Source organism: Acanthopagrus latus, chromosome 9, assembly GCF_904848185.1.
Source record: "Acanthopagrus latus isolate v.2019 chromosome 9, fAcaLat1.1, whole genome shotgun sequence".
NCBI lineage: Eukaryota > Metazoa > Chordata > Actinopteri > Spariformes > Sparidae > Acanthopagrus > Acanthopagrus latus.
The window spans coordinates 1,918,623-1,940,460 of NC_051047.1; the positions used below are offsets into that span (position 1 = coordinate 1,918,623).

General features: G+C 40.5%; 1 protein-coding gene and 1 long non-coding RNA gene across 4 annotated transcripts; one reads left to right on the plus strand and one right to left on the minus strand.

Annotated features, from left to right (window-relative positions):
* Positions 1 to 1,202: 1,202 nt before the first annotated feature.
* Positions 1,203 to 14,378, minus strand: epsti1 (epithelial stromal interaction 1). 3 transcript variants are annotated; one of them, XM_037110766.1, is made up of 10 exons: positions 13,930 to 14,378; positions 12,395 to 12,453; positions 12,209 to 12,292; positions 12,000 to 12,073; positions 11,772 to 11,855; positions 9,207 to 9,280; positions 6,572 to 6,632; positions 3,936 to 4,006; positions 3,318 to 3,529; positions 1,203 to 1,938 (listed from the first exon to the last, which is right to left on the minus strand). In XM_037110766.1, the coding sequence occupies exons 1-10, from the start codon at positions 14,094 to 14,096 to the stop codon at positions 1,793 to 1,795; spliced, it is 1,032 nt and encodes a 343-aa protein (XP_036966661.1). In that variant the 5' UTR covers positions 14,097 to 14,378; the 3' UTR covers positions 1,203 to 1,792. The 3 variants fall into 3 exon arrangements, with proteins under 3 accessions (XP_036966661.1, XP_036966660.1, XP_036966662.1); XM_037110765.1 differs by having other exon boundaries at positions 6,572 to 6,656; positions 13,930 to 14,372; XM_037110767.1 differs by lacking the exon at positions 13,930 to 14,378 and adding an exon at positions 13,337 to 13,430 and having other exon boundaries at positions 6,572 to 6,656.
* A 219-nt stretch (positions 14,379 to 14,597) lies between these two features.
* On the plus strand, positions 14,598 to 16,162 carry LOC119026401. The gene is made up of 3 exons (XR_005077138.1): positions 14,598 to 14,641; positions 14,713 to 14,778; positions 14,901 to 16,162. It is a non-coding gene; the product is annotated as an uncharacterized LOC119026401 (long non-coding RNA).
* Positions 16,163 to 21,838: the final 5,676 nt, after the last annotated feature.

Here is a 21,838-nt window from a genome sequence, read left to right on the forward strand (position 1 = left end):
TTGAACCCTATGGCGGCCTAACTTTTGTCCATGAGCCACAGTTTGGGCAGCCCAGCACTAGACTCTGTCACACACACACGTTACCCATGGTCACCTTCCTTTAACAAAGAAGCTCAGGTGGTAACACACACAGGGGCAGAAAGGCTGTGGGCATTCCAACCTAACTTGTGAGAATAAAAAAAGTTTTTACTGTCACTAAAGAATGCAAAAATAAATTTGTATAATTATTTATCCTTCATTTACTGAAGAGTAAATGAGTAGAGTGCATACCTCCGCCAAGGCCCAGCAGTCCCCTTTAATTCAATTAAGTCAAATTCAAACTGGATTGCCTTGTACCACTCAGTATTTGGAACTTCATACCTGCTTAATCATTACTTAAGATACTTAACAGATACCAGCTAAAAAACTTTTAAAAAAGTCAACTCTGACTCCAAAAAAGTTGGGACACTATGTAAAACATAGATGAAACCATAATGCAATCACGTTTCTTCTGTTTCAGAAGTGTTCCTGTGCTTATGTATTAATATCCTGTATGCATCATGTGTTTGACAAAGTGGTGCTTGTGATCAACTGAGCCTTTCGATGATGACCCTTATATACCCAGTCATGATGCTATTGCTATTGCCTGTTGCCACTGAACCTATTTATCTGTGCAATGTTACAAACAGGTTTCACAGTCTTTTGTTGCCATCACCACTTGTTTGAAACATGTAATATGCAATCCTATATTTACAAATATATATGAAGCTGATGAGGAAAAATGTTAAGTACATGGTCTTTGTACAGATTTCAACTGAGTATATATCAAAAAGCGATCATAATACTCTGTGTCATTTGCGGCTTCACAACTCGGTAACTCTAAAATGACGCATGAGAAAGCTCTCGATACCTTTGTTAGTTTATGGTCCTCATGAATGCAGGACTGCCCCAGTGACATTGTTGATCTTCAGAGGAAAGACATTTACTGGATGACATCAGCAGTGAAACACTCCTTGTATGACTTCATGCCGAAGTAAAAGGGTTTTTTTAGTCCCCCATGATGAGAGTACCACCCTTTGTTCTTTGTTTCCTCGTGCAGGTGATAACCATCTGCTGTCCAGCTCAGTGGTGGCAGCTGAGGCTGGCATTGCCCACTACCCACCTGGAAACCCCACCCAGTATTATATAAACACACTGATGACACACACATTCAGACAGTCAAAAACAGTGTCGAAAAAAAAGGTGTTTTATTTAAGTCCTGTAAAGCTACTGTGAGTTTAAAATTAAAACAATCATAAAAGGCCTGTCTATAGCAAATCCTTTTCAGATTTGCAACCTTTGTTGTCCTGAAGAATCCTGCTATACATACATCACATATGACTTTGAAACAAACAAAAAATGCATTTGGGTTGAGCCCTTTCCATCTACACACACTGATTTAATTAAGAGCCCCAAATATGGTCTGAAGATTATGAGTCATAACGATGACCTTCAAATAAACTGGTAAAAACGAACATCAATTTAAATCCATGTCAAGGCAAAAACCCGACATGACTCACTTGTGCATGCAGACAGATACAAGACACCAAACACTCCATGATTAATGGGATAATCAAAAACAGATTACAAGCACATGCTGCACTGTAGGTACATCTTTAATGCTGTCAGCATAGTTATTTACATTCATCCACCACCAAAGTAGGAAACTTCCTTCTAGCTATTATTAATAAACATTTTTATGTTGCTCAAATGCATAAATGTCAAACATAATATTAAGGGAAAAGACAATCCTGCCATTAAAGACACATAAAAGTCAACTGAGCGTGTTGATGAGTAGTGAAAAGGCCTGCTCGTAATCATTGTTGCACTGGTCGAGGATGTCCTCCAGGAACTCTCTGGAGCAGTTTGGAAAGCTGTTCATCAGTTTCATCAAGGACCAGTCATAGTCAGGATCAGTGTCTGGAAAACACAAAGGAAAGAAATGAGTCTCTCAGAGCCCTATCCAATCATTATTGTTCCCATTAGGCCTTGCTGAAAGAGGGTTCTTTGATTGTCATGGCGTAACCTACAATGAACTTTCTCTCACTCTCATGCAAAACAATAGGAGGTCTTGTCATATGTTTATTGTTTTCTTTTTGTGGATGAGCTTCTACAATCTGTTGAACATTTGCACCCACGATCACCCAGCGAGAACTGTGAGGCACCTCCACAATGGTCTTTCCTTAGCTAATTTAAATGCACTAAAAAAAGACAAAGACAAAGGTGGGATTCTAAAGGCAGGCATTTCTTCCAGGCAGCTTAAAACCACCTTGGAATCCCTACCAACACTGTCCAGGATTGGACTTCCAGTAATTCTCGCTGCCACAGGCTAGTCCATTTCTAGGCCCAGATTGTCATGACTCTCTGAATTTATGTCCTTATGTCTTGTCGTGTCTTTGTTTTGATTTTCTCCTATGTTCTCCCCTCTGGCTCTCTCTGTCTGTTGTATTTTTCCCTTCATGTTTTCTCATGTGCACCTCCCCTTTCCCTTTTGAAAAACAATTGATGTCTCAGAATTATCACTTTAAAATCTATTTTACATTGAATTGTGTAAGGCTGATAGGTACCAAGAAAGAGAACCTAAAAAGGTTGAATACAAAATCCTCTGTTTAACAATATGTTAAAGAAAAGAATGAGTTTCATGACACGCAGCATGCACATGTGCAGTAGCAGGAACTGCTTCAGTATAGTAGATAATGAACATGACGTTCTCTGTTTGTGTTCCTCCCATTGTGAGTGTCAGGTATTCATAGGTGTATGGCAGTCAGGTATCGAACTCAGTACAGTGTATGTCAATCCAGGCCAACTATTAAAGGGTGGGACTGCTCCTTGGTGTGTCTGTTTGGGTGCAGGCCACGTCTGTCAGTCTAGCCTGGGTGCTCCTGGAGAGTTTCCTCTCTGACTGACAGAAGCCTAATGAGTGTGTGTTTGTGTGTGTTGCTCTACCGTGTTGCTCAATCCATAGTAAGAAGAGGTTTGTGCCCAGAAAGAAGGGAAAATACTTTCTCACACACAGTCCCAGACACACACACACACACACACTTCCCACAAACTACAAGTATCAGCAGGATTTGAATGCCAAGAGCACCAGGATCACTACGTACCATGCATAACTTTCTGCCTGCATTTTTGAAGCACGTAAGACATTTGATTTAACACAGACTAAACACAAAATCACAATTCTCTAAGGAGGAATGAGGTGGGTACCTCTTGTCATTTGTCTGATTGAGGTTTGGTTAACCAGCATTAAGCAAAACTAATAAAAGGCGAGAAAAACAGAAGACAAAAACACAGCTCACCAGCTTCCTCTTTCCATCCAGAGCAGCTCTGATCTGGATTTGTGTCCAATGTGTAATTGAGGGGGTGTTGTTGTCCAGAGGTGTTGGGTGGTTGGTACCTAAAGTCAGAGGTAGAACAGGGATACTCCACCTCCTGCATGACTTCCGACTTTGGCTCTTTCTCACTCCCTACGTCTCGACCCTCCAGTTTGTCCAGAAAGGCCGAGTTCACCCTGTCAAAATATCATGAATCAAAAAAATGGTTCACATAAAACTAACTGATGCTCTACTTTGCATGCTGGCAGGCTTTACATGGCTGCATGTGGGATGTGTCTGACAGCTTTTCAAACTTTTACTCCAACTAAAATATAGTGAGGTCAGTGAACTGCACACGGCACACTTTGCATTTACTGACCTGGCCAGTATCAACTGGTTTTACTCCAAATGATGAACAAAATTAAACAATTCACCTTGTTGAGTCCGTTTTGTCTGTGTGTGAATACAGTTTAATGCCTTAGTGTCATCTGTGCACTGCTGTGATCAGTGTTTTTAGAAAATTGTCTGCTTTGTGTGTTCAGAGTTAGAGACAGAACCTGATTAAATTGTAAAATGGTATCAAACATAAATGGTGTACATTACCTCTTGTGTTCCAGCTGGACATCTTTCACACTTTTTGCCTCCTCTCTCTGTTTACTCACCATGGCCTCACTCTGATGATAAAAGAAATTAAGTCAAAGTATAAAGGAAATGATAGTAATCTGACAGCATACAAGGCAACATACCCCTGGGAAAGAAAGAATAGTATTTTATCAGTATTGACTGTAAATGTCATTATCAAGAGCTATAGTATGTACATAACTGAGCCAACAAACTCCCGATAAAGAAGCAGTTAGAATTACAGTTTTGCTAGAAATTGCAGGCTTATATTCTGTGTTCTTGATCAGTACACATGACTGGCACTGACAATGGATTGTCATGGATTACTTAGTTCCTCCTGAAAACCCTGCAACAGCAAGTTGTAATACACAGCAAAGCAAATACATGAACGACATCGGAACAGAACAGTCTGAGTAGAACACCTGTGCAGCTGACTGCGGTTTAGGGAGGATGACTGAGTGTGGGCACAACAGCAGCAGCTACTGACAAATGTGCCAAATATGACAACACACAGAGCTGTATGACAAAATGACACAAAGAAGTAGAAGTTCAATGTGTTTGTTTCCTCTCTAGGGCAATAATCAGTACATACACACACACACACACACACACACACACACATACACACACACACACAGATGGCACTTGAGGAAGAGGGAACACACAGCCCACGAGTGTGCACACTATGTGCTCCAAACAAAGCTAAGCATTAAATCTCCCACTCACACATGCACACACACACGTATACACACACAATACACACACACACCTACAAATAGAGGATATGAAGGAGGGATCAATCTGTCTTATGGAGCCATTGCTCAAAGAACAACAGATCCCAGGGTCCCGGTCAAAACCACATCAAGAAGTTTGACTTTTGCTGCTCTGCAGCCACAAGCTTTCATCTCCTAATCTGTGACGTCTATCTGAGAGAGCAGCAGCCTGGGAGAGTCCGGAGAGGAGAGGAGAGGAGAGGAGAGGAGAGGAGAGGAGAGGAGAGGAGAGGAGAGGAGAGGAGAGGAGAGGAGAGGAGAGGAGAGGAGACACAAATCAAGACTGCAGAAAAGAAAACAGGAAAGAGAGGAAAGCACTGAAATGAAAGGGCAAGAAGAGAAGGAAAGAGGAGAAGAGGAGAGTCTCTGTTGCTGTCTGAAAGCCGGGTATCATCTAGTGAACTCTATCATCCACTTAGCCTGTCTGCCTCGACCCTGTGTCTGTGTCTGTATCCCACCATAAAACAGAGACTTCTTTATTACTGTAACTGACTGTTTTCTGTTTAGATCGACCCAAGGTCTCTCTCCCTCTCTCTCACCACTAAGTTGCCTGGTGAAAGATTTGCATCAGGTCTATGTGAGAAAAAGAGGGAAAAGAAATGCACAACAATGAGAAAAGGGCCGAAAGAAAACATTCCCGCTGTGCACGAGGGAGCTGCGTGTGCACTTTTAACAGTGCTGTCAGTGGCCACATAATACACTCGCAGCAGAATACAGTGTGGAGTGCAGTGTGTCCTCCGGCTGTTTCCAGCCCACTCTCTCCTTCTCTGTTACAGCATCACTGACAGACACCAGGCTGGGTGGAGGAGCACAGACACTATTAGAACTGTGTCTGACTTTCTGACAGTAGCTGTCAACACGCTCCAATAAATGTATGTTTTCTGAGCTAAGAATAACTATGACCTATTCACATTCAAGATTTACAGCAGCTATTGATTTGAAGATTTATAGCAGCAATTAGCCAAAAAAAGATTGTTAATTAAGGGGAAAGTTATGCATTGTGAGGGCAAGTGGTTGCCCCCTTTGGCAGACAGGGCATGTGATTGGTTGGTGAGGAGCTTGGGTTTCCTCCAGGTACTTTTACTCGGTTCCAGGTTATTCCACTCTATTCTGACTTCAGCAGTCTCTTCGCAGTCATGTTGTGTTGTGTCTCTGACTCTGCTCAGTGTGAACTCTGGGAAGTCCCTTGAACTCCACCTTCCACTCTTTCCCTCTCAGGAAAACCAACAGGCAGGGAGGAAGAGAGGCTGAGAAAAGAGAAAAGGAAGCAGAGAAAACAAAAGAGAGGGAAAGGAGCACACAGACAGACAGACAGACAGACAGACATATAACACTGAGAGGCAGAGAAGGGAAAAGCACCGGCCTTATTCCTCTGTGTATTTACACTTCCTTTTACTTAACCATGAGCTTGCTGTACTGCTGTGTGCCCCGACTCTGACCAGGAGATAATTGCAAGGGGATCTGGCTCCTCACCCCACCCGGCCCACTGGGGATACCGCTTAATACCAGCACTGCCAGACGGTGTTTCGTAGTATTTACTGAGAAAACAGCTTACAAAGGCAGATCTATTGGTGTGAATGACCACAGAGCTTCAGTCTCCGACCCCACAGCCACAGATATGAGACTCAACACTGAACCCTGGGACCCATAGAGCAAGTGTGTGTGTATGTGTGTGTCTGCGTGTGTGTGTACATTCAGGCACATACTGTGTCTACATGCACACACACTGATGCACAAAGAACTGTGTCTACAAACAAAACATGTGAAAGCACATACAAGAGCTCACACACACACACACAAACACACACACACACATACACACACATTATGTGGTTGCTGGCTTACCCTAGATGACGTGTGTGCGGCACCGCTGGATGTCACTGGACCTGGGGCTCTCGTCTCAAACCTATGCAAAAAACGCTCAGTATTCCTGCAATAAATACACACGTTACATCCTTTTGTTGCCAAAGACAAACACAGAAACACACATGAATGATGAGGTGGGGAGGAGTGTTCGTTTACTCCACAGACACTCTACAAGCCTGGGATGCTAACAGGCTGGAGTCCCACCAAGTTGACCAAGTTTGTTTTATTCGTTTCATTGTTGGCTTGTATGGTATGAAAACTTTGTGTAGACACTACACACCCTACATCATTATTGTATCAATTAATATACTTTTGAACCCCCTGGCCACTTTAAAGGGGCTCTCCACTGACTTTCCATGTACAGGTCAATTCATTAATCAAGCGGAGTGCTACTCAGTGTGTGAAAACAGTAGTATAAAGGAATGTATGGCATTGGAGGAGCTTTCTTTAAAAAAACTGCTTCTCATGTACCTAGGAACCTTACAAAAATGTGTGTACTTCAAGTTCATTATCAAATAAAGATAACGCTGCAGTATGAAAGAACTTGGCCACCTATCAAATTCATACTCAAAACAAACAAATCCCAAGCACAGCTGCTAAGTGCTGCTAACTGTAGCTGTGTTTGCAGCTAGAAGGCTGAAAAGGGAGCTCGGAGCAACAGGAGAGTCTTGATGTTATACTATTTGCACAGCAGCCATTGACCAGGTCAGGCTGGGGCTAGTTGGTTTAACATACTTATATATTTCACCTTTGGTACAGTTCAACTATATTTCCCAACTCTACTTTATTGGTACATTAATATCAGTGTACCATGAGTATACTAGAAAGGGTAAAAATGGGAACATAAGGAAAGGGAAAAGAAGGGAAAACACTATTTCAGGGACATGGTCATGACTGTGACATTAAGTATGCCATCAGTAAACTAACTTATACCCTTAGGATTCTTTAAGTGAAGTTAACATCATACTTAAGGTCGACTATTTTCACATTATTTTTGTACCTTAAAGTACACCACTAGTTAACTATTAGGTATTATTTGTTATACTTTAGCTGTGCTTTAAGTAGACTTGAAGTTAACTCACAATAACAGTGCCAGTACAAGTATAAGACATATATACTTAATAAACCATATCTACATTTTTGGTGTATAACCTATTTTTCATTGTGTATTTCATGCCTTGATCATTTATCAACACACATCCATTCATGAATAACTTAAACTTGTCAGAGTGCCTCAGATTTTAGTCAGACTGCCCCCACACACTATGGATATTCATTGCAAGTAAGCTGGATAGGCACTGTTTTTAGCCATTTTGATCTATACTTACTTATGATTTTATATAAGTATATCTCTGATGAACATAAAACGTAAACTGAAATTATTTTCTTACTTTTAGTTTAAAAGGAGTATACTGATAGCACACTTGAACACAAGACTATCCCAGCTTCTGTTTTGTGATAAATAATATTTTACAAGAAATTCTGACAGAGGAATTAAGGTTGTAAAAGACATGGGCATTTACTGCACAGTGAAAATCTGTCATCCAACTTTGAAAGTTCCCTGACTTTTCCTACAGTGTCATGAGCAGTATAACTTGACCTTGACCAACCTTGACCTTGACTAGACCATGAGTGAAATGGCATGAAATGTGTTACACATTCATGTAATAATTTGGTGATGGTAAATTCTGAGTTTTCGTTTAGCCCCAATGTCAGGTCAAAATGTCAATTTGTTCAGTATTTAGGTTCATGACTAATTTTCTACAAAACTAATGGCATATTCAAATCTGCCTCAGTTCTACTTTGTTCAGTGTGAGTTATAAAAATGTTAGCACGCTACCATTCTTAACTAACAGCATGGTGACCACCATACCTACATATTATCAGTATGTTAACCTCGTCATTGTGAGCAGGTTGGCATATTAGCATTAGCACTGGTTCAAAGCACTGTTGTTCCTAGCATTACTGATTTCCCCTGTGTCTGTTTGTTCGTTGTTTGATTGGTTTGTCAGCAGGATTACACACAGACTACAGAATGGACTTCTACCAGACTTACGCACATGAATTCCTTCTCACTTAAACCTTGCATGATGGGGCATTATTCTACATTTTGTTCACTTCTCATGGAAAGATACATGGATCTTTTTTCAATGAATAAAAAAAAGTCAGGCATATTTAGCTTGCTGGTATATGTAAAAAAAGGTATGAGGTCTACTGATGGCCATTCCAGTTATGTTATCAATTATGTAGTCCAAGGAAATCAGGTATTCCAACTACTAACAAGTTTGAATAGAGATGGGGGTAATCAAAACTGGACCTTGGGGTGCCTGTGTCCCTTGCTTCGCCTAAAATTCTAACTCATATTCTATTTTTCTCTTTTCTGACAACAGAAAATGCTAAGTGCCTGCTTAAACTTAAATGACAATTATAGGTAAGCAGAGGATCAGACACGGGGTGCTTCTTTTGTAAAGGGCAGGAGATGTTGTCATCTAATGCCACATCTATGACTAAGATCAACTGCAAGCAAGAAAGAACACAACACAGTACACTCCAACCAACACAATACCACAGAGTGACTGTGATGGGACCCAAGTTAACCTGATCCAGAGCTGACCTGAGGTGATCCTGCTGGAGCTTCTCCCTCCTCCTCTGCTCCTCCTGTCGTCGCTTCTCCTCCAGGCGCTCAGCCTGCAATACATCACAACAGTCACCCCACATCAGACAGCCGGACGCACGGCATGCAGCAGCCATTCATGTCCCGTTTTCCAAACATACATGGAATATGGGCTTTAAGCAAATTGTAGAATATGAGGTATTCTGATGCACTGTAATTACAGATGAGGTACAGCCAAATGTATCAATAAAAATACCATTAGCGACATGTCAATTGAAACATTTATGAATATGAAAAATATTTATAGTGAATGTGACATTTTGGAAGATGATACATTTATTGGTGACTCAATTTCCTATCCTTTCCTAAAATGACAAACCCTTTCTGTAGCTTATAATTTCAGTGCATTTGCTGGCTAGAAAACAGGTTTTTGTGTTAGAATTACATTTTTATTTTTTCAAATTATATTCTGACACCAGTGACATATGCAGCCCAACCCTGTGAGCTGTTACAGTAAAAGCGAATATTTCGACCCTTGGGCCTGGCTGAGTACAGGAGCAGGGATGAGCTGCTGTATATATTAACATTTTGTGGTGTGGATAGATGTTTTCATGTCCTAGAAGCATGTTTTTGCCAGCCTCTTGTTAGTTCACATCAATAGACTAGAAGAGGATGCTTCACATGCATACGTTTGTTTGTTGGATTACCACTGCATTCCTATGGTTTCATGGAGATCATCAACAGGAAGAGATCTGTGGATTACTGCTTTGATCTTCAGCATTAATCACCCTTCAACATCACTGCAGCAATTCATTAACCAGTAGTGGACAAGAGCTGGGCCAGACGTGGAGTAGAACATGTCTGAGAACAGAGTGAGAAGCTGTCTCAGGCTGATGGAAACCCATGAGACCATTAATCAGGGTTGGCTTCAGTACAGGCTGTGCCAGGGAAAGAGACTGCTCTCAGGCACATGGACCTGCTCCAGCTCAGGTGGATGCTTGTCTCTACTGACATCTTGAGGCCAAACATGATATTGTTCCTCACTGAGGGAGGACAAAACATGCCATGAAGTGGAGGGCTGACACCATAGAGTGACATGTTTCAATGGAGCTGTGCATCTTCATAACACTACAAGAAACACCACCACCAAATCTACCCAAAGTTGTATCTACCCTTCAGAAGGTCTCTCATGTCTTTGTCTCTCAGGTGACACGAATCACAAATCTGTTTTCAGGGACATTCAAAATAGTTGCAGTGAATTTTGTTTTGCTCCATAATTGTTGTCCAGCCGCAGTCCAGCATGCTTTATTAATTTTTTGTTTTTGCATGTGTTTCTTTAGTCGCAGTGTAACAGCTTACACAGCCACTGTCGAGGACTCCCACAGCCTTCCAGAGAACACACTTACTATCATGCACCCCACTTATAAAGGACACCTGTAGAGTTTAATGAAATCCAATAACACTCTCTACTTAAATGATGCCTTTAATGTTGTATTCACTGAATTATATGTTTTAGTATTGAAGTCGTAGTGATAGTGACTAGACTGAATTACACTGACAAAAATGGTAATTACATTCTGATAAATTACAATATATAGATTACTGTAATCAGGTTATGGATACATTTTGTAAGAATTAGGATGATAAACATGACAGTAATCAAGTTACATTTCTTTATTGTGATAGTTGGATTAGAAACACGTCAGAAAAAATCTCCCAGTATAATGGGACACCATCTATAAAGGTGATAAACCTATAATTCAATTGACATATTTCTAACATTGTCAGTGTTTGGCAGGCATGTATTGGATTGCACTACACTCTACAAGTGTATCTTATAAAGTGTGCAGATGTCCAAGCGCTGGACGAGACTTGTTCCAGTCATTCTCTGACAAGCTCCCCATTCTTATACCAGAATCCAGTCTCAACTATTTAAAAACAGGTTGTCAGCTGCATTTCTTCACCCATTGTTTTAATGGACTGATTTTCTGGAGCCAGTTTGCAGCAACATTCAGCAACAAATGGGAATATACATCCCAGAAGAGGGAGAGAAATGAAGTTGTCTATTCAAATCACAGACCATGATGCAATGTAGCCACAAGACAGGCTATATTCTGAGAGAGTGGTGCTACAAAATGGCTGGAAAAACACCAACTCCTTCCCTCTATTACTGCAACTGCTATTTCTTATTCCACCTACACTCACAACTCATGGCTGAGTGCAGTACATTCCTGACACGGAACTCTGGGGTTTGTCAAAATGCACTCTGGGTAATACAGGATATCACTGTGCTAACTGAAATAGAGGCAGAAGTGTTGAGGCGGAGAGGATATGCCAAACTTGTTAGTTATTTCTACATCTTAAAAGAAAACCCCCAAAGGGTGTTTAATATATAGAATGTGTTTAATGGTTGGTTTGTCTTAGATGTTAATGCTTTGTTTTCAAAACTAATTGAAATAGAAATAAAAAGGGTACCAAGTTATTTGAGGGCAGGTTTTAGCGCTAACCAAACGCATATGAGAAATGCTTTTGTGAGAAGGCCAAAGTACATATTGTTGGTCTCACCATCTCCCTCTTCTCATTTTTCATCTTCTGTAACTCTTCCTCCTCCTCTTGTCTCTTCCTTCTGTCCTGCTCTTCTTTTTTCAGCTTGAAACAACAGGTTGCATCAAAAATGTCACTGTGGCACAGCCATCACAGAGAAAATGCACTAAGAGGTATTTCATGTAAATACTTCACACTCTGAGTTCAACATATATTTAAAGGTGCATATAAATTGAAAGGATAAAGTACCTTCTTCTGCAGTTTGGAGCAACGTAAGTCCCTAAACTGCTTCTGTCTGGCTTCATCAAGTGTTACAGAACCACCTTGATAAATTAAACAACAGAAAACACTGTGCTGATGGGAAAGTATGCATAAGCATTACCAAGTAAGATTAGTGTCATAAAAGGTAGTTGAGGATAAGGTGAATGTGACAGTGGACAATGTGTGTGTTGGTTTACCTAGCCTCTCTGGATTCAGGTGCACAGGGGGGGCTCTGTTTGCCTCTTTCCATCTTTGAAGGTCCTCCAGTTCTTTCTGAGACACTACAGCAAAAGAAACGTTAATTACTTGGGAAAAAATGTCAGTATGTTCGAAGATCAATATAGAAATAGGAAGGGTAGTTAAAAGCAGCAGTGTCAGCCCACCCATTTGCATCTTGCTTCGACGAGATTCGTTTGGCGCTATCATGGTGAATCCATCTGAGCTGGGAGACAGAAAGAGTTTGTTTGGGATTAAATGGGCTGTGGATACTGCAAAGCTTCAGTACTTTTTCAGTGTCTGCATCACTTAGAATTAAAGTTAAAAGAGACTTCAATGCAGCAAACTAAGGCATCAAAAAAATGGATACCAAATAGGTACCAAAACTATGTAAAACAGCTTCCTCACAGCAGACTATTTCTACTTAAATCAGGGGTTATGACCTGAGAGATGAATACAGATAAACACAAAGATTTTTTAAACAGTTAGAGGCGTACATTTTCTGTTTACTTAAAGGTGCAATATGTAAGAAGTTTGGTTTACAACACTGAAAAAAGAATTAAAACTATCAACACAATGTGAAGAAATAACACTTTAGGCATTATGTCAGAGATATCCACTGAATTTAGCATGCTAGCCAGTAGCCCTGGGCCAGGCCAAAGCTCCTGTGCTAGCAGTGTAAACACCAACACTCCCTCAGAACTTCAGCTAGCTGCATGGCTAGTTGAGCTAACGAGCCAATGGCAACCACATTCATGGACCATGGAGTACATTCAAACTGTCATTTTCTTTGGTCTATAGTCCAACAGGTTAAATAGATCCCCCACCTAATGTGAGTGGAAGTGTTGTTATCAACATGACAGCATCAAACATACATTTCAGATGAATGAGATGCACACACTCTGAAATAGCATCACTAAAACAGAATTTGTATAGAAGCTAATAGTGGTGCAGGGGTTTGAATTACACAGGGGTAGGCTGCTTATCACTTTTATTCCTTCACATTTCATAGGAAAACCTATTTCTCTGTTAAATTCATTTAACATAGTTGCCATGTTGACACGTTTCGTATAAGATTAATATGACACGCATTACATATAATTGTTTACAGTTACAGAAGAGCACAAGACCAGTTGACACGCTGCTGCTGTAGATCAGCTCCTGTATACAAAGCTATTCAAATCAACTCCGCCGTGCAGCTACAACACGGTGCTGCCTTCAAGTGAAACGCAACTGAAAGTAAGTTGCTTAAGCGGCAGTTGATGTAACGCAACAATATCAATAGATTAAATTGCATTTGGTTACAATATGAATGCAAACGCACAGCCAATATAAACGTCTTTTGCACACTCTGTTATTACTTGTGTTGAACATTAAATAGCAGCTTAAGCTACGTTCGGGACACATTTCACCAGCAGCTGTGATTTTACGAGAAACAGTGAAGGCACCGTTTTCCTCTCGAATCACATGAAATGAAAGTGAAAGTGAACAAGAGAAACTCCCGGCCCCCTCAACAAAAATATGTATTTATAAATGAAATGTTAGAACGCCAGCAGAGTAAATGTTAGCTTGGCTGGCTGTGAGGAGTTATTACTGTCAATACTACGTCGTTATAACGTCGGACGACACGTCTGTGTTGAAGTTATCTCAGAGTAGTTTGGCAAAGTTGTCATCATTTCCATGAAGCGGGTCTGATACTTACTACCGAGGCTGCCTGTCCGTCGCTCGTGGATCCCGGCCGTCAGGTGCATGACCGGGGGCATTCTCAGCTGTAGGGTCGGTGTCAGCTTCACCTGCAGCCCTCTCCGTGAGGTGAGCAGGGGCTCTCCTGGGGTTCAGCTGGTCTCTCTGGTTGTCGTACGGATCCATTATCACCGACAGCCTCCGGGAGATCTCCACAACAAGCTGGGCTATCCGGTCATGTTGTGCTTCTATTCTTAGTGTAGTGTGTTTTTCATACACGGATAATTACGAGTACACATGAATCATGTGTCCGCTATGGCCACTGTAATAAAATAGCGCCACCTGCTGGGCTAATTGTGTCACCGCGAACATCGTCATAGTTATAGCACAGAAGAGTCAAAATAAAGCCCCCACCCACAAAAAAACAGGGAACACAGAGGACACTGAAGGACACAAGAGGGCATGAAAATTAAAATATAAGAGAAAATTATTTGTGTTCCACATGCTGCGTGCAAAGTAGAAATACAAATATAGCATGAATGGAAACAAGAGATAAAGATATAAACAAAATTGTAAAGTAGACAATAAAATAAAATAATGAAGTAGACAAGCCTATTCATAAAAATATTTATTTCCCTTTCATGACTTTTTTTTTTTTTTTACTTTTGTCCCAACAGATTCTGATGGTGCTATCTGCCTGGTGGAACCCCCCCGCAACAAACCATGTAACTGTAAGGAGGCAATACTCCAAAGATTTTGCCAAATGGTAGTTTAAATATACTGAAACGTATCACTCATCTAGGATGAAGAGCACGAGGAAAGTGCATCTGCTGCCTTTACAGAGGGGGATCCAGAAAGGCCTACAGAGGTAACATCTTGATATGTTACTGATGGTTCTCTTCCCATTTACATTTCTTACATTCTGGTGGAATAAAGAGTGACATTTAGCCTACACTGAAGTATTAACACACTCTCATCCTTTTTTAACAGGGCATGGCTGGGCAGCAGCAGGAGGGTTCCTCAACTTCCACTGCATAGATTGACACAGTGAGATGAACGTTCAGTAAACACCAGAGATTCATTCTGTGGAATTCATGTGCAACTGTATAATGTCCTCCTATATGTATTCCCAGTTACCAGTCAAAGACATTTACAAAATTCACCTGCTGAAAAAAATAAAAAAACAACTGACAAAGAAATGCAGTATTTGGACCGCCAGATCAGGAGGGCTGACCTAGAAATTGAAATACTGGAGCACAAGTTAGAGGTAGGTGCATGGTCACAGAATTATGTTAATTATTTTAACTATTGGAACATCAACTAAACTAGCTATTGTATTTGGTGGTGGTGGTGGTGGTGACTCAATCACTAAAGTGATGTTGGCATATGGTGTCTCTGACCGCTCTGCATGCAGTTGCCTTGCTCAAGTGCAGCACAATACACAATATCTGCTGGGATGTGAGGGCATGACTTCGGTTGGTAATGTTGGAAATGTAAGGACGGATTAGGTTGTGTATGTAAATGATGGACTGTGAAGTGAAACAGTACCGCTCAAAAAGATAAGTGTCTGGAAATGCAAGAACATCTATGTGTTGTCTGATAATCACCTCCCGACGAATATTTAATTCTCTCTACGCAGTATTGCTGCAGCTTCATCCACGGGATCATTGTCAAAAGGACATGCCATGGTAGTCGCCACCTAATATAACTACTAATGTAGGCCTACTGACTGATTTTTGCAATGATTTTCTCAAAAAACAGATGGCAGAACTATACTACGCGAAAAGTTACCTGCTGACTGAATATATGAGGAAATCAAATACCATGTGTGGCTGAAAGAGGGCGGAGACAGAGAGAAACTCGAGGTTTGTTGAGAAAAATCTGGTCCCGACCAGGTTAGGTTCGTAGAGTATGTTACCATGGTAACTGACCGAGAGCTTAAGTTACCTCTCTCTGTGAAACAGGCTGGAGTTCCCCCTCTTTCTCTGGTTTGAGTTACCTCCCTTTGTGAAGCGGAAAACTCAGAGTTTCCCTCATTTCAGGGTTAACAGACTCAAGAGTTTTCACTAAACCTGCTTCACGAAATGAATCCCTGCTGCTATTGGAGTTTGTTGTGTTTTGTTTTTTTTCCTTATCAAACTATTTAGAGCTACTACTAGAGCTGGACTCTCTGGTGACTGTGGCAGAGAGAAGGACCCTGGACAAACTGCTATCCATACTGGACAACACCCACCACCCTCTGCACAACACCTTCAGCAGGCAGAGGAGTGTGTTCAGTTGCAGACTGCTGTCTCATTCCTGCTCCACCAACAGACACAATAACTCTTTCGTCCCCCTGGCCATCAGACTGTACAACAGCTCGCAGTGATGTCAGGAAGCACAACAGACAATGGACAAGTGCACTCAAAAGCACTCATCTTTTATAGCCCAATTTAATTTAATTGTACACCGTCCCCTGTCCCCTTAATACTCTTTACCTCTATGTCACTTTATATTTTTAATATCACTTTATATTTTTATACAGTTGTACAAAACATTTTTATAACATTTTTTTATTCCATATTTTTATTTCTACTGTTTCTTTGATATTGTATGTATTTTCAATGTATGTTCAGTGTTTGTTATTGCTACTGGATGCTTGAATTTCCTCCGGGATCAATAAAGTATCTATCTATCTATCTATCTATCTATCTATCTATCTATCTATCTATCTATCTATCTATCTATCTATCTATCTATCTATCTATCTATCTATCTATCTATCTATTTTCACTTTACTTCCGAGGACACTTTATTCATGACATTTGTTTCCTCCTTCCAGGCCTAAATTTACGTGTCCCACTAACACCACTACTAACAGAAGACAAAATATTTTTCTGATCTCCATTTCATCCAAAATGACTTTGATCCTCGATCTCTCCTTTTCCCTCTTTCTCCCTCTGCCTTGTGCGAGTCATGATCACATGTATCAGGTGGACAGGATACACCGACCTTCACTCCTTATATGGCTATTCATGGAGGGTGATTTAGTCTGATAACTGATTGCCGAGATTCCCCCATTGTTCATGAATCCAGAGTAGGCTTTTAGTAGCATAAGCCTTTGTGTGCAAATCTACACACAAATTTACGTTTCAGCGTTTCATGAATGAGACCCACTGTTTGGAAATGTCGGGAGAGCAGCTTCCCCTGTCATACTCATTCATGTTTTGCCACTAAGTTCATCTGGAGGTTTACAGTGTTTTAAATGGGACGCACATGTTAACAGATTGTAATCTCAAAATGTGTAAATAAATGACTGTGGGTCTTATTTTATTCTTTAAAAGCACATCTTATTCACTCAGTCATGTGTTTTTGTCCATGGTGTTGTATTAAAGCACACAAACTGGTTATAATACTGTTTTGTTTTTCCCCTCAGATAGATACTGTAGTGCAACTGAGTTTTCAGATCCCCTACAGTTGAACTTTTCACAACTAAAGCACTGTGGTGGGTTTCAACTGTGGAGCCATGGTTCTACAAGGTCCAAGGTCTTAGACATCATTCCCTGTTCACAGGATGAATATACTCCAGAGCTCCTGTGCAACAAAGAACTTGGAGTGGGGGCAGCTGTGATTTATATGAGGCCACTCCAAAAAGATATTGACCTGTAGGTAATATGTGTTTACGATGTAGTATTTGATTCTTTAGAGTATGATAGAGTACTAGCAAGGAAATTCCCAGCCAGAAACCCTCGCAACAGAAGTATGTCTGAACAAGATCCACCAAACTCTATTGTAAAAATGTTTGATATTATTGTGTTATTTTTATTGTGTCTTGTTTATGCTAGAATCCTCCCAGTGTGATCCTAACTTCTCAGATAACTGGACTAAAGATGGAATGTGTCTATGCCGAGGTATTTAGCTTCTCTCAGATAGAATTCAAATTCAAATGCTGAGGAAACCTCAGAGAATACCCCGTCAGAAAGCTCAGGAACAAGCCAAGCAGGAACCTCAGCCACTGCTAGCTCATTAAGCAGCTAAAGTCCATGTGAAGAAAATAAAAGTTGTAGCTCTGAAGGTGCCACTGTCTCATTTTTTATAACTATATACAGTTTATGCATAAGAATACTGATATTTATGCTTACCTTAGAAAAATAGAACTTTAAACTGCTGTCCCAAAATGTCTAAAATCAAGTTTATATATATCAGTTTTTGTCCAGTTTTCACTGATAATGACTTAATTTTCACAGAGTGGACAACAGAGCCTGACGTCATTTGCTTAACAGTGCTGAACTGAAGCCAAAGGTGATTGTGAGGCTTGATCTTAGATCTACTGAGGAAGATCGTGAAACGGAGATTCTAACTTTCTACAGAAAACCCCATGAATTTCTGTTATACTGGGTGGTAGGTATCTTTCATTAAATGTGTTGTACTGTAAGAATTGTCATAGGAACAGTGATTTCAACTGAAATGTGAAGTAAATTGTTCTTTCAATACAAGCCTGCATTCCGCCACATTATTAGATCTTTTAAGTATCTTTATGCCAAGCTCCACTCCCTCCTTCAATTACAGCAGCTCCTTTCTTTCCTGTCTTGCGTTATATGCCAAATTGATTAATCCAGATGTGCCTTACTGTAGCAGTCACAACAACCATGATGTTTATATATGTGTATTATAAATAAATGAAAGCAGCTTCTTTGTGAAATAAATGAGCTGCTTTAATTTCAATAAGTAGTTGAGCTGGGAATAAAGTCCATTGAAAAATATTTGGTGCTTATATGTCATACACATTCACACAAAGTCAGAGTAACTCTCTGTATTTCAGGTGATGCAGCTGTTGGGGATGGGGTAAAAGGCCATTTCTATGGTAATGGAAACAATCCAGTTTGGATTCATCCTTAACCTGGGTGAGTTTTTACAATTTTCCTTTTTGTTCGTAAAAATGTACACCATTTTGCCTCAAACAGCAGTAGTGGGGTTGGATTTACTGGCTCTGACTAATTGTTTCCAAAGCCCTTGATGGATTGGAAAGGTTTGTCATCGAAATTGATCTCACATTGACAACAGAAGACACATTGGTCCATGGCTTAAGCTCTTGTACAGATTTTTACAGTTTCATAATTCTCACAAATAAATGTTATTGAACTGAAAATGGTCTTCTCTCATATCTGGTATTTGGACTCACCCAAATCGCACAATAAGCAATTTTCACTGCCTGAACATACCCCAGGCGACTACTTTCCCATGAGCCACTAAGACTCCGTGAAAAAATAAACTCACTTTTTCCAACTCCTCCTCCATCATTTGGTCATTTGCAACAAACTTTGCAAGTAGCAAATGTGGACAAAACTTATCAAAAGCTTTCACCTACACCTGGTGGTGCGGTCCATTTTGATGCTTCACCATAAAACCATCAACTCATTATAACCTCCACATAAAATTTGCCATCTACTCCAAATTGCTCAAACATGTAGAGGGTCTTACCCTGAATACATCTACGTGGCACATCCTGACAGCAGCATGCCCTGATGACTGCAACGGCCCATTCATCTTCAGCTTTAATTGTAATTGTACTTATATAACTGGAATAAGGCTTTAAGTGTAACATGTTGGAGTTCTATCATTCAGATATTATAAGCCTCCAATATTATATCCAATAAAAGCTGCCTTTTCTACCTCTACTTTTATAAAAGTGATGGTACTTTGCAAAATAGCTCTACTCTATTAATATCCCTTTCAGTTTACAGTCTTTGAACTTGTTTTTGTTTCTCAGACCATCTTGAAAAGAATCATCTGACCACTGCTGGATAGTGAGGATGAGGATGAGGATGGCCACAGCAGCTTGGAGGAGACATACCTGGTCACAGGCTTTTTGAGAGACTACATTGAAAATGGTCAGATTGTAAATGTTATCTCAGAAAACCATACATCTGAACAATGTATATCTCCTATAGCTGTTGCTAATTATTCACAATGATTCCATATTTATGGAAACATGTTGGTGTAAAATCTACCATGTAACATTTTGTAAATATTGTTTTATTTTACCGTAGAAAGCCCAGTTTCTTTTTACAATCATCTTACAGTAAAGCAGTGATTAATGATGTTTGGGTAAACTTCAAAAAGTTATGATGTACAATATCTTATTCGCAGGTTTTAAAATACTTACGACTGTGTCTTTGTAGGGTCCTCTCAGGAACTACACCAACTCCTGAAGTTTTTGACAGGTTGGAGTGTACCTCCCCAGCACCCGTATGTAGAAGTTTCTCCTGAAATTACCATGCCTGTAGCCTCAACCTAGAGAACAATGCTGAAACTGCCTCTGAAGTGCCCAAGTTATCAGACATTCAAAGAGAACCTTGAAGCATCTGTTAGAAGTACAGATTTTGGATTTGGAATAATCTGATTTGAATAATCATGTGAAAGTGAGTGTCTTTAACCACATATCAGCTCACGTTGATATTTTTGTGTGTGTGTGTGTGTGTGTGTGTGTGTGTGTGTGTGTGTGTGTGTGTGTGTGTGTGTGTGTGTGTATATATATATATATATATATATATATATATATATATATATATATATATATATATATATGAGCTGATATGTGGTTGCTGTGATTAAGACAACCTTTGTAAGTGGGGAAAACAAAAACATCTAGCTTGACATACCTAAAGCAAACATTGGTTGCCACCAGCATTAACTGCTAACCTGCTGTTATCATCATTGCATCATTGGTAATGTTTGCTAACACTAAAGAAGTGAGGCTACATATTGTACACTTTAATGTGTAAATTCATCAGTTATCAAAACAATTGAATAGTTAACTGACAATAGGAAGAGAGACAGTTAGCTTACCTTCCTCACAGGACAAAGAGCAGACTTCAACTGTCAGTCAACTGTTAATCAATTATCAGTCAGATGTTTACATTTGAATTCCTTCACTTCACTTGGGGCAAGGACACATTCCCCACCCAGAGTAAGCAGTCTACCGGTTTCCTACTGAGAACCAAGGCCTCAGATTTAGAGGTGCTGATCCTCATTCTTGTGATGATACCCTGCCATCCTCCAGCTCTGTCTCCACTACAGAGAGTGGCTGAGTGGGATTCAGGAGGTCACTGAAGTACTCCTTCCACCGCCCTATGACCTCATCAGTTGAAGTCAACAAGGTCCCATCCTTGCTGTACACAGCTTGGAGGGTTCCCCGTTTCCCCCTCCTGAGGTGCCAGACGGCTTTCCAAAAGCGCTTTGGCACCACCAGAAAGTCCTTCTCCATGGCATTGCCAAACTCCTCCTACACCTGCTGCTTTGCCTCTGCCACAGCTGCGGCTGCTGCCCTTTGAGCCCATTGGTATCCCAAAACTGCCTCAGGAGTCCCCCGGGACAATGTCCCTAAAAGACTCGTTCTTCAGTTGGACGGCTTCCCTGACTACCAGTGTCCACCACGGTGTCCGAGGGTTGCCGCCCCTTGAGGCACTTGAGACCCTATGGCCACCAGACACAGCTTCAGCTTCAACAAAGGAAGCTTTGAACATCGTCCATTCAGGTTCGATATCCCCAGCTTCCACAGGGATGCTAGAGAAGCTCCTTTGGAGCTGGGAGTTGAAGGCTTCTCGGACAGCATCTGATAGACTTCCACCCAAGGAAGCTGCACTCTTCTGAATTCATCGACTTCTTCTCAACATGCAACCTCACACTCCACCCACCCACTGGGCCAGGAACCAATTTGACCTTGTCTTCACTACCGTATTTATGAAGACATTCTCAAAGTTTCAGCTTTTTTCATTTCATAACTATGACTTTTTTTCTAACACTTTTGACTTTCTATTTCATAGTTTTGACCTTCTATCTCATAATTTTGATTTTTAATCTCATAATCTTTTATCTAAGGATCATGTCTTTCTCTCCCGTAATAATTACTGACTACAAGTGTATTTCTTCATCAAGCTTAATTATCA

Bases quoted from the DNA above. Each gene is read 5' to 3' on its own strand.
- epsti1 (XM_037110765.1), bottom strand. From the start codon at position 14,096: ATGGATCCGTACGACAACCAGAGAGACCAGCTGAACCCCAGGAGAGCC. The intron at 4,007-6,571 runs GTAAGCCAGCAA...TTTTATCATCAG, and splicing joins CCGCACACACGTCATCTAGG to AGTGAGGCCATGGTGAGTAA. The intron at 1,939-3,317 runs GTGAGCTGTGTT...TGTGTTTTCCAG, and splicing joins TGGATGGAAAGAGGAAGCTG to ACACTGATCCTGACTATGAC.